Genomic DNA, 13,404 nt, shown 5'->3' with positions numbered 1-13,404 from the left:
ATTATACTTGCCCTCTTTCTTAAATCTTCTCTTCTTTCTTTCTCTCTTTCTTGCATCTTCCCTCCCTCCCCACTTTCTCTCTTCCTTCTCCCCTTCCCTCCTCCCTCCCTTTCTTCCTTTGCAGTTACTTAAAATATAACTAAACCTGTGGAAGTCTTTTCCAAATGTGTATGAATGAGGCTTGGGTGTCACTTGAGACTTTCCGTTAGTATTCTGACAAAGATTCAGAGCCAGTCAATAACTGGCCTTCTCGAATAGATCAGAGAAAGGCCCAGTTTTGCCTTCCTAGCTACCAAGAATAAGGCCTGAGAGTTTGGGGGAAGGGGGTGTTTATTAGTTTGAAGAAAGGTTTTACATATGTAAGGTTGGAATACCGTGGAATAATCCACCTTCTAATTTAAATAAATATAGAATTAGTCAATTTTAAGATTTCTTGGCTGAGCTATGCCAGAAAAAGTAAGATGTGGGATGGAACAATTCTGTCTGTCATTTAGAATTCATTTGAACCCTGGGGATTCTTGCCAGTCTTACCAACCTGTGTACTTTTTTCTCAGTTTGGATTCCTCAAGAGGCAGCAGGGGATAGCATGAAGGGTTTTGGATGAAGCTCCAGTCAGCCAAGCACTGACCTAGACTTTGTCACAGTCAGGGGACCCCAAGCAGTCTCTCACCTCTCTCAGGCTTATTTTCTTGATCATTTGGGTTCTGTACTTCTCATTTTCTTAGAAAAGAAACCTGCACCTTTTGAATGGGATAATAATGCAACTGTATATGTATTTTTTGGAGCTGAATTTAAATAGTAATTTAGAATTCCTTATATGGGATTTGGGGTAACACAATGAGCTCTTTAAAAAAATTATTATGTCTTATAAAACAAAAACACCTTCCAAGTAGATTTTCAGGAATATTAACTTCTTGTTAAATCTCAGAGAAAATATTTCTTTGAGGATTTCCATTTGTATGAGAGATTCCATTTGTATGATTTGTATGATGGAAGGAGGATGGTTTTCTTATTATTCAGCTAAGTTGCTTATAATAATACTGCACCTGGCCTAGGGCCTAATTCAAAGCAGGTGTTAGAGAAATATTTGCCAAAATCAAATCAAATCAAAAGTGCAAGTCTCTGCAAATTGCACCTTACCTCTCTAGACTTTGGTTCTTTCGCCTGTGAAATGAAGGGTTTTGGTACATATGAATCCATGAATAATTTTCAGCATTAATTTGTACATTCATTTTAGTTTGCATTGTGAATATTTCCTGACTAGGTTACATGGAGTTTTTCTTAAATTTACGGTAGATAATGTAATTTTTGCTATTATCCCCCCTCTCTACTAGTATCTTTTTATGTTATACACAGCTGGATAATCACAGTTAGGCTTCTTCTAGTTTAAAAAATTGTGTATTTCATCAAATTTGTTGTGAAAGAATCAAATGATAAATGACCAAACCAAAAAATATCCACAGCAGAGCAACCGTATCTCCATGCACTTAACATTCTGTAGCAAAGAAATATCTTTATAAAATGTGATTTACTTTTTTTAAGCATAGCTTCTATAAACTTGCAAATTTAAATGACATTAGTCATACAGACTTTTACTGTGAATTTAATAGGAATTTCTCATGCTTATAATTTTTAATAAGAATAAGTTACGGTAGTAGTTAGCTGCAGTCATATTTGTCCTTCAGGGTAAAGTTTAGTTATTTTTTTATTCTTATAACTAATTCGGCATAAAAAGTGATTTGCAACCAGCTCTATACAAGTGGTTGCAGATATTTTGAATTTTTTCTTTGGGAATTACCATTTTGTTAATGAGTATGTTTGATTTCATAATTTTTATTCCATGGAACATACTCTTTCTGGAAAGGAACTCACTAATTGAAGTGTTTAATGTATGAACATACTAACTAACCTCCCTCCTCACTCATAGTTTTTAAGTTTCACTTAGCATGGCTATTTTAATAAAAATGATTTTTTCCTTCCATTTTCTTAATTATTAGTGCCTGCTCTTTTCTGTAATTTTCATGGATGGAAGGAGATCAGTGACTTTTCAAAAGTATTTTAGGTGATTTACTGTACTTTTAAAATGCCCAGTTGCTTAGTTTTCTTCAAGTCTCTCATTTTTCCCACTTCCTTTCTATGTGTCCATGTTTGTGAAAAGTGGAAGGACTGGACATTGGAATAGGAATTTAAATATTCAATGTGACTCTTGTTTAAATAGGCTTAATTATATCCAATTTAAAAAATTTGACTATAACCCCTATGTAATACTGTATAACAAAGTATTTTATGTTCCTAATAATGTACTTTGAAGCACTAAAAATGCAAATTCTAATTAATCATGCCCAGACATTTTTCTTTTGGAAAACAATGACTTCTGCCAAGGTGACATTTTGGGGATAGAAGCTCCTATTTCCTTATAGCCACGTTTAAAACAAAATTAGACAAAGTCTGAACTCAGTGTTTTTACCTATTTGCATGCACCATTGTTTCTCCTTACTTCAAAATTGTTGTCTAGCATTTTTAGATTATCTTGTACTCTCTAGATAAAAATAAATACATTTAAGCTCTCATTATTCTAAATAGACAAGGTTATTTTTCAGTTTTATAAAATCATTGATATTTAGCAGAAATGTATTTTTTGTTGGTTGAATAAGACATCCAATTATATGTAGAAAATCTTTACCAGTGGGGAAAGTAGGTACCAATTTTGGTTGTCTTTTTATTTTGATATTGAATTTTTCCAAAATGTTGAGATTTCCTCTTTAATGGCTGCTTGGGAAATCTAGCTGCATAGTTCATTCAGTAATTTTGAATAATAATGATATTTTATTTACTTCTCAGTCACTTGAAGAAAGAAATTTATCATGTGTAATGAATTTGTCATCATAATTCTTAAATTGCCTTTATTCTATTTTTCAAGTTTAACGTTGCCTCAGACTGTTGGGCAGGTTTTCATTGAGAAACTAGCTGACTATATTCTGGTGAAAACAACCTTTGGTTTTTCATTGGCTTGGGATGGAATATCTGGAATTTACCTCAAACTGTCTCAGGAGCATAAAGGGAAATCGTGTGGTTTATGTGGAAACTACAATGACATTCAATCTGATGATTTTATCATTCAACAAGGTAAGTACAGTAGAAGAAATGTGTGGTACTTCTGAGGTCCTCTTCCCTCACTGATCAAGCTATTTGTATCCAGAATAGCGCAACTTATCCCAGGTTGAGTAAAATTAGAAGTTATCCCTTGCCGGCTACAGTGATTTTAAGTGAAGCTTGAATAGAAACATGTTTGTGTCATTCTCAAAAACCATAAGCTAGTTTACATTTACTAAATTAAGATACAAGTCTTACTCATGTAACAAATATTAAATGAGCACTGACTTTGTGTCCGACCCTGTTGTAGGAGCTTGGGATACATCAATGAACAAAACAGACTCCTCCCTTGTCTGGGCTTATCTTTTAGTGATTCAAACCTATTTGAAACAAACTTATCTACTTTTGGACAAAAGATATTTTGCCTCTAGTCTTCATAGGAATGAATTAATTGACTACCAGATAATGATTTTGTAAAGATAATAATGTGAACAGAACTTATAAAAGCTGAATGAAAACTTGGAAAGGTTTTTTTTTTATCATGTATAATGCCGCACATACCATCATTTATCTACTTATACTAAGTTATGAAACTAATCTCAGTGTGCCATTAAAAATGGGTTCTCTTTCAATTTAGATACTAGTGTGGAATGGAAACAGAATAAGAATCACAGGACACAGTTACAATTTAGGTCCACATTTCAAGGTGCGATAAAGAATACTGTTCTTAATATCAGCACTCTAGACTGTGAATCTTCCTCCAACGCTTACATGTTGTGTAACTTGAGGGAACTCATTTAATCTCTCTGATGTTCAGTTATTTTCAACTGTAAAATAGAGATATAATTATTCTGAGTTCATAGTGTTGTCAGTAATAATAACAATATACCTTGATACTATTTATAGTAACAGTTAATATGAACATGTAGCTATATTATTCCCAACACTTACATCATCCTGTAAGGTGGCTGGCATTTTCTTAATTGTACAATGAGGACTCAAGGGGATGTGCCCAACACAACACAGCTTGAAAATGGTATTGTCAGGGTTGGATTACAGACCTTACTGGCTTCCAATCCCATGCTTAGATAAATGTGTGAGAAACTGACTTACCCTGTAAAAATGCTATGTCATATGTATGTTTTATAGTATACAATTCATAGAGAAGTGTCACCCCATGTTGTGTTTTAAGAGACAGTGAAAGTCCTACGTAGAGGGTGGGTTCTGGAGTCAGATTGTGGGGTTCAAATCCTTCTTTGCCACATATTAAACTTTCTTAGTTTAATGACTTAATAATAGCATGGAGTTGCAAGGATTAACTGAGATAATCCATGTAAAACATGTAATCCAGTGTTTGGCACATCGTTAATACTGAATATGTTTTAGCTAATTTATAATCATCTCCAGGTGTTCTCAAGTAGCCTAGAATGGAGCTAATAGGAAAACATTTTATTAAAGACATTGTTTTAAGAGGCTCTTGTTAAAATGCAAACATTTTACCCAAGATGGATAAGGCATCGTCAGGATTAGTTTACTAGCACTGAGAGTACAGAACAGGGTTCCAAGCTGTCGATTTTTCTCCTATGTAAAATGAAGATAATAGTAAAGACCTGCAAGCTTCCTAACCTTTGAGGATCAAATGAGAAAATGTAAGTGAAAGTGTTCAAAAGTCTGTGAGCACCACACAGATGTACAGTATTGAGATCATCATGAACTAGTGTTTTCATCTGGATATTGAGAATGACAGAGTTCACAAACTTGGAGTTTTGAGACTCTATTAGGAAGTAGGGTTTTGGACTCAGGCAGATCAATCAGATGGTTGTTATTGATTTCTTTTTCTTTGGTGTTAAAGCTTCATGAAGAAAATAATACTCAATTCAGTTCTCAGAGTTAGAAAAGACTGTTGTGGGCAACTTCCTTCCGGGTTGTCTGGGGATTATGGTACAGAGGTGAGGCTAGAACAAAGCATCTGCTCTTGCTAGAGGAAGAGGGACTCAGGTAAGGATTTGAGCTGAGGGTCAGACAGACTTTGATAATCTGGAACATAAAATGGTGAGATAACTGGGCAGCATGCGGAAGAGTGTTAGCAGATTCTGGGTGGGAGAGGACCGGCAGGCGGCAAGTGGACTGAATTATTATTGAATTGGCAGAAGGCAAGAAGGACCCTGGAAAGTTGGTAGGAAGAGCCTAAAGAGAGATTTCAGATTTTTCATAGTTTAATTTGGCGCACAGTGTGAAGCAGAGTAATAATAATAAAAAAACCACAATAACTTGTAAGGATGTGAATAGAACTTGCCCTCCGATTTTCTCCTATTCTAATAATGCAAGAACATGTCTACATTTGAGCCATATTACCTTCAGCTTTAGCCATATTACCTAGCATTTTTTGAAACTCAGCCTGTTCTTTGCTGATTAGATAAAACTTCAGAGGCACTGAGGTAGTTTGATTGAAAGCCATTGAACGCACAGTTTCTTAACAGTGATTAAAATTGTATTTCTCCCTGCATTTCTATTCTTCAGGGATGACTTCACAAAGAAATGAGGCTTTTCAGAATTTCTGTGGATATAGAAATATTTTAATTGATTGTCTCAATGAGCTTCTGGTTCCATAATTCATGTTTATAGCTAGCTACACATCAAAATAGATGCCCTGGCTTACTCTTGTTTTTCCCAACTTAGTAATTAATAATGCCTCATTTTCAATCTTAGAATGCGTTCCAGTATGTGCAAGAAATTACTTTACTTGTAGCATATATTATGTGAAACATTTTAAATTTAGTTTTGCAGTCTTCCAGACAACCAATCGATATGGATTTAAAGTCTCATTATAGCCAACTTTTGGGACTTTTATTATTATGATGTCATAAAAATAGATAAATATGTAGCTATAAACTGGAATTAAAGTGAACTCTAAGGGGCTGTCCAGGTTGTTTAGTTACATTAAAATTTGTGCATAGATATTGAAATCAGTGGGCCTTCGGGTAGTATTTTCGGTCCTACAGACTCTTCAAAAAAGATGTTTTGAAATGAAATGTGACTATAGATTTACTTAAAAGTAACATTGGGGGCGCCTGGGTGTCTCAGTTGGTTGAGCATCTGACTCTTGGTTTCTGCTCAGGTCATGATCTCAGGGTTGTGAGATCCAGCCCCATGTCAGCTCCCCACTCAACAGGGAGGCTGCTTGGGATTCTTTCTCTCTCTCTCCCCTTCCAGCTCTCTCTCGTGAGCATGAACATGGGCTCCATCTCTTTAAAAAAATAACATCAGATTTCCCTTTTTTAAAAAAAAGTGTATTAGGGGTATCTGGGTGGCTCAGCTGGCTAAGCATCCAACTCTTGATTTCAGCTCAGGTCATGAGCTCAGGGTTCTAGCACAGCCTGGGGCTCTGTAATCAGTGGGGAATAAGGTGGAGATTCTCTCTCCCTCTCCCTCTCCCTTTGCCACCCCCCACCCCAGGAGCTCCCTCTTTCTCTCTCTCTCTCAAATAAATAAATACACATTTAAAAATAAAAAGTATATTGGACGAGGCTGATGCTTTGTTCAGTGGAACATTTCCAGCAATATCAGAGATGATGAGGTGAGCCGGATAAACTGGAAAGCTTTAGGATTCTAGTAATCTATTTAAATTTTGCAACCCCCCTTTATTTATTCATTCACTTGTTTAGCAAATGTATTTTGAACCCCTACTACATGCCAGATACTAAACTAGGGAGAAGCAATAGGGGCAGCTTTGACAAACCATTGCCCTATATGTAGAAGAAGACAAAAGAAATAGAGAAAAATTAACATATAATTTTGGTAAGCAATAGCAGCTATGAAAAAAAGAATTTGGGAAAGGAGATTAAGAGCAATAGAAGAGTATCTGGTGGTAGTTCAGATCATGGGACCAAGAAGACATCTCGGGGAGGAGGTCATATTAAACAGATACCTAGCTGAGAGAACAGAGGGAAGATTAGAGGGAATTTTGAAGAACGGGGAGCAAAAGCAAGAGCAAGGAGGGAATGAGCTAGAGTGGAGAACAGTATAAGGCTGTTATGACTGGAGTAGACTCAGCAGGGATAAGAGAGGGAGGGGTGCATGGGAGTGGGGTGGGCAAAGGAGGTGGGGAGTCAGGGGAGTGCAGGGACCAGATCAGAAAAAGTCTTCCGGGCCACGGTAAAGTTTGGGATCTTACAAGCATTCTTGTAGATGAACTCCCACTATCTCCATAGCAGTTGGTGTTAACCAGCAGGCATGTTCCTATCCTGAAGATGCAGAGAGTGGTCAAACATTTGGCTTGAGATTTCTTATTCTAGTGGTGCAGAAGCTTGTTGTCCATGGCAGACTGCATAAATCTAAGTGGTGAGAAACCTATAGCTCACCTCTCACTGTTGTCTTCCATGAAACTTTGGGATGTTGCCTGGTTGGTTCTGCTACATCTCTAAATTTTAGATTCAACCTTTTTTTTTTTTTTAAGATTTTATTTATTTATTTGACAGACAGAGATCACAAGTGGGCAGAGAAGCAGGCAGAGAGAGAGGAGGAAGCAGGTTCCCTGCTGAGCAGAGAGCCCAATGCTGGGCTCCATCCCAGGACCCTGGGACCATGACCTGAGCCGAAGGCAGAGGCTTGAACCCACTGAGCCACCCAGGCGCCCCTAGATTCAACCTTTGGCTGAATGGGGGAGCAGGATTAATTTTCACAAAGGCCCTTAACTTGTTCTCAGGCCAGGTGCTAACATGATTGAAACTTGATCTGAAGCAGAGAGCCCAGAAAGCTCACCACCAACCATCTGTCTGCTATTGCCTGCATATTAGCTCCTGAATCTTGCCTCTGCACAACGCTAGGATAGTATCGCGCTTCTTTAACTGTCTGTCTTGAGCACGTTTAGAAACACTGTTGATCATACTCAGATGAAATGGATTCACTTCTTGGCCTTCTCTGAATGTCTTCTCCAGTCTTTTATTGTTTTTGTGGCTGTCTTCAGAAATCTTCACAAAACATATATATTTTTTTTTATTGTGGTGTACCTCAAAAATGGAAACTTGATTTTAGCAAGGTTCTGACTAATCTTAGATATAATGAAAGGCCTGTCAGAAAAATTTCATACCAAACTTTTACTTAACGTTTCTCGATTTTAGGTGTATTTCCTCCTCTCTACAACACGCTTAGGCTAATGAGTGCTTTACTGGTGTGTATGTTGTACCATTCACTTTCAGTGCCTCTTTATGTTGCTTCAGTGATGTTTGCTTTTTCCCTTCAATGACATGAACTTTTGTTTGGTACTTACACTTTGTTCAATGCGGTGTTTTTATAAGTAATGGCATAGTCTGATATCACTGACAATCATTGGTATTTATAAAGGTATTGAACTTAACTTTTTGGCCAAGAAGTATATGTTGATGAACTGTATTGTATTTGATGAACTGTATTTTGTGTATGTGTGTGTGAAATAGAGGACTATACAGAAGACATGGCTATGTTTGCAAATAGCTGGTCGGTGCACATCCCAGATGACACCAAATGTGTACCAACACCTTCAGACTTTCCAAATCCATGCTCCAGCGGAATGCCAGCATTTGAGGTAAATTCGATGAGGAAAGTCTGGGCTTGTTGGATATAATACATATATATTGTATTTGCATATTGAATATTAAGCAGTTTTGGTGCAAACAGGATATAATTAAACTCGGTAAAATTCAGGTAATGTAACTGCAACAGGAATAACTTGAAGATAGTTCAGAAATTGTGAATGTAATGAGTTTCATGAGAGAAGTACTCTTTGTGCAAATATGTAGTTAGAAAAATGGTGGTTAAAACCGATAAGCATAAATCACCTTCCCTTTCCTATTAAGAAGGGAAGGCCCTGCCAATAGATCAGTAGAAAAAATGAGAGTACACTTGTATCATTAAATATGTTCTGCTGACTGCCATCCTCTTCCACACAGGCCATCTTCTTCAAGTGTCAGATTTTGTTGCAGTTCCCATTTCTGAGCTGCCATGAGTATATTGATCCGTATCTGTATATTGCCAGCTGTGTTAATGATCTTTGCAAGTAAGTGAAATAATTAGTATTTGTAATTGAATTCTCTTTGTCCAAAAAGAAGAGCAAACACCACTTCTCTAATGTAGCCCTCTCAGCAGTTCACAAAGTATAATGGAAATGTAAAACATAAACCGTACTAACAACTGTTAAAAGCTTGCTGGATAATAAGTACAGACTAAGTGGTTTATAGAAGCAGCATGAACAGAACACAGCAATTCTTAAATGGTTCGTTCCACTGTTGCCTTATGGGAGTTTAGAGATGTCAATAAATTCTTTCAAAATAATGTTTTGAAATGCACAAAATCGGACACACAAAGAAACTATATTGAAATAGAGTTATCAAAATAGTAAAAGAAATGAATTTATGATGTATATGTTTTTATATGCCTTTCAAGTCTAAGTATAACTACTATAATGTATTATTTACCCCAGGGATACAGGTCTGTGAATCATCAGGTTTACACACTTCACAGCACTCACCATAGCACATACCCTCCCCAATGTCCATAACCCACCACCCTATCCTTATCCTCCTACCCCCCAGCAACCCTCAGTTTGTTTCATGAGATTAAGAGTCTCTAATGGTTTGTCTCCCTCCCAATCCCATCTTTTTTCATTTTTTTCCCTCCCTACCCCCCAACAACCCCTCACCCTGTCTCTCAAATTCCTCATATCAGAGAGATCATATAATTGTCTTTCTCTGATTGACTTATTTTGCTCAGCATAAATGGCAAGATTTCATTTCTTTTGATGGCTGCATAGTTATCCACAGTTATCATATATATATATATACTACATCTTCTTTATCCATTCATCTGTCAATGGATATCTAGGCTCTTCCCATAGTTTGACTATTGTGGACATTGCTGCTATAAACATTGGTATGTACATGCCCCTTCGGATCACTACATTTGTAACATTTGGGTAAATACACAGTAGTGAGATTGCTGGGTTGTAGGGTGACTCTATTTTCAACTTTATGAGGAACCTCCATGCTGTCTTCCAGAGTGGCTGCACCAGCTTGCATTTCTACCAACAGTGTAGGAGGATTCCCCTTTCTGCACATCTCTGCTAGCATCTGTCATTTCCTGACTTGTTAATTTTAGCCATTCTGACTTGTGTGAGGTGGTATCTCATTGTGGTTTTGATCTGTATTTCCCTGATGCTGAGGGATGTGGAGCACTTTTTCATGTGTCCATTGGCCATTTGGTTGTCTCCTTTACAGAAATGTCTGTTCATGTCTTCTGTCCTTTTCTTGATTGGATTATTTGTTCTTTGGGTGTTGAGTTTGGTAAGTTCTTTATAGATTTTGCATACCAGCCCTTTATCTGATATGTCATTTGTGAATATCTTCTTCCATCTGTCAGTTGTCTTTTGGTTTTCTTGACTGTTTCCTTTGCTGTGCAAAAGCTTTTGATCTTGATGAAGTGCCAATAGTTCATTTTTGCCCTTGTTTCCCTTGCCTTTGGTGATGTTTCTAGAAAGAAGTTGCTGCAGCTGAGGTTGAAGAGGTTGCTACCTGTGTTCTCCTCAATGATTTTGATGGATTCCTATCTCTCATTGAGGTCTTTCATCCATTTTGAGTCTATTTTTGTGTGTGGTGTAAGGAAATAGTCCAGTTTCATTGTTCTGCATGTGGCTGTCCAATTTTCCCAACACCATTTGTTGAAGAGACTGTCTTTTTCCCATTGGACATTCTTCCTTGCTTTGCAGAAGATTAGTTGACCATAGAGTTGAGGGTCTATTTTTGGGCTCTCTATTCTGTTCCACTGATCTATGTATCTGTTTTTGTGCCAGTACCATACTGTCTTGATGATGACAGCTTTGTAATAGAGCTTGAAGCCCACCATTGTGATGCCTCTTGCTTTGTTTTTCTTTTTCAACATTGTTCTGGCTATTTGGGATCTTTTCTGCTTCCATAGAAATTTTAGGATTATTTGTTCTATTTCTGAGAAAAAAGTTGATGGCATTTTGATAGGGATTGTATTAAATGTGTAGATTGCTCTAGGTAGCATAGACTTTTTAAGAATATTTCTTCCAATCCATGAGCATGGAAGGTTTTTCCATTTCTTTGTTTCTTCCTCAATTTCTTTCATGAGTATTCTATAATTTTCTGAGTATAGATTCTTTGCCTCTTTGTTTATATTTATTTCTAGGTATCTTATGGTTTTGGATGTAATTGTAAATGGGATTGACTCCTTATCATAAAAACCATCTATGAAAGACCCACAGAGAGTATCATTCTCAAAGGGGAAAAACTGAGAGCTTTTCCCCTTGGGTACAGCAGGGATGTCCACTGTCACCACCGCTATCCCACATAGTACTGGAAGTCCTAGCCTCAGCAATCAGACAACAAAAAGAAATAAAAAGCATCCAAATCAGCAAAGAAAAAGTCAAACTCTTGCTCTTTGCAGATGGTATGATACTTTATGTAGAAAACCCAAAAGATTCCACTCCCAAACTCCTAAAACTCATATAAGAATTCAGTGAAGTAGCAGGATATAAAATCAATGTACAGAATCAGTTGCGTTTCTATACACCAACAACAAGACAGAAGAAAGGGAAATCAACTGATTTCTTAAGTGGTGTGTTGGATGTGAAGAGGCTGGGTTTGGGGGCAGAGCAGCCATGCAATACCAAAGAAGGATTTTGTGTTATAAATCAAGTGAGTGGGCCTTTATTAAATAGAAGTGAGAAGCTACCAGAGTTAGCCTTTTATGTGTCTCAATAATTCACCCAGGACTAGTCTTCCTTACATCACTTCTCCCCTAAAGGAAGTTCTCTTCATTTCTTATTTATTTATTTGTCAGAAAGAGAGAACAGGCAGGGAGAGCAGCAGGCAGAGCAGGCAGAGAGAGAAGCAGGCTCTCTGCTCAGACACCCAGGCGTCCCTTCATTTTTTATATTATAGGATGACACCACTAAGATCCTGTATCAGGAGAATAGAATTGTGAATCTGCTTAACACAGATTAATTTCCTGCTTGCATTATTATAGTATTTTGAATTCAATTCAACACACATTTGCTCAGCAGCGATTCTGAGCTGAGCATTGTGCCACATCTTGGAGAAACAGCAACAGCTTAGACATGGACCCTGTCCTAGGAACTCACATTCTAATGGGGGAGAAACAGGTCACATGTTCTAAATGTGGTGTATTGTGGCTGTGGAGGAGAGGATTTCTGGCTTTATCAGGAAATGCCTACCACAGTTCCACCAAGGAAATGACATCTGAGTTGGAATTGAGAGGATGTTATAATAACAATCTTTTAACATATGCCCTCCTATTTCTGCTTTAAGAATGATAAACTTACCCTCAGTTTGTTCTCTATATTTAATAGTCTCTTATGGTTTGTCTCTCTTTCTTTTCTTTTTTTTTTTTCTTTCCTTATGGAGGGGAGGTAGGTAGGGGATGGGCTAAATGGGTCATGGGCATTAAGAATGGGCACTGGGCACTAAGAACGGACACTTGTTGGAATGAGCACTGAGTTTTATATGTATTATGATGATATCCTTAATTCCACTCCTGAAACCAATTTTACACTGTATGTTAACCCTCTAGAATTTAAATAAAAATTTGAAACAAACATTGATAAACCTAGCAGCAAGGAAATGCTTCTAACTTTGCCATTCCAAAGTTAATTGATTTAAAACAATTATTATTTCATGCTCATTTTCATTATTAAAGTGAATATCCAAAATGGAGCAAATAAGCTCATTTTCCACGCAGTAAATTAGAATTGTAATTTCTTTCTTGCCCAGTTGTTATGAATTTTTGCGTGATGCCATATGTCACGGGCCTGTCATGGATCCTAGAGTAAACATAGATACTTAAGAAATGGCAGCTATTTTAATAATAGTTGCAAGGGTCTGGAAAACCAATATTCAGATACTTTGTTAACATTCTCTTTCTTTTTTCCCCATTTTCTTCAAAACAATTTTACTGGATAAATGTCTATATTATAATCCCATTTCTTTTTTTAAGTGTTATTTATTTATGTTAGTTACCATACAGTTCATCATTAGCTTTTTTTTTTTTAAGACTTTATTTATTTATTTATTTATTTGGCAAAGAGAGGCATGATGAGAGAGGGAACACAAGCAGGAAGAGTGGGAGAGGAGAACGGGCTTCCCACAGAGCCGGGAATCCTACACGGGGCTCAATCCCGGGATCCTGGTATCATGACCTGAGCCAAGGCAGAAGCTTAAGGACTGAGCCACCCAGGTGCCCCTACATCATTAGTTTTTGATGTAGTGTTCCCTTTGTTAACTGTCAAAGCCTCTATTA

The 13,404-nt window shown here is 37.1% G+C and overlaps 1 protein-coding gene across 1 annotated transcript in view; it reads left to right on the top strand.

Annotated features, from left to right (window-relative positions):
• Nucleotides 1-13,404, top strand: part of OTOGL (otogelin like) — a 129,358-nt gene that overhangs the window by 15,667 nt on the left and 100,287 nt on the right. The window contains exons 8-10 of the mRNA XM_032854694.1: nucleotides 2,921-3,126; nucleotides 8,529-8,656; nucleotides 9,021-9,127. Coding sequence (XP_032710585.1) covers nucleotides 2,921-3,126; nucleotides 8,529-8,656; nucleotides 9,021-9,127 — 441 coding nt within the window. The remainder of the gene's footprint in view (nucleotides 1-2,920; nucleotides 3,127-8,528; nucleotides 8,657-9,020; nucleotides 9,128-13,404) is intronic.

The sequence above is a fragment of the Lontra canadensis genome, unplaced genomic scaffold (genome assembly GCF_010015895.1).
Source record: "Lontra canadensis isolate GAN:19392208 unplaced genomic scaffold, GSC_riverotter_1.0 scaffold9, whole genome shotgun sequence".
Lineage (NCBI taxonomy): Eukaryota > Metazoa > Chordata > Mammalia > Carnivora > Mustelidae > Lontra > Lontra canadensis.
The sequence above is the reverse complement of the archived record's forward strand: the minus strand, read 5'-3'. Positions and strand labels throughout refer to the sequence as shown.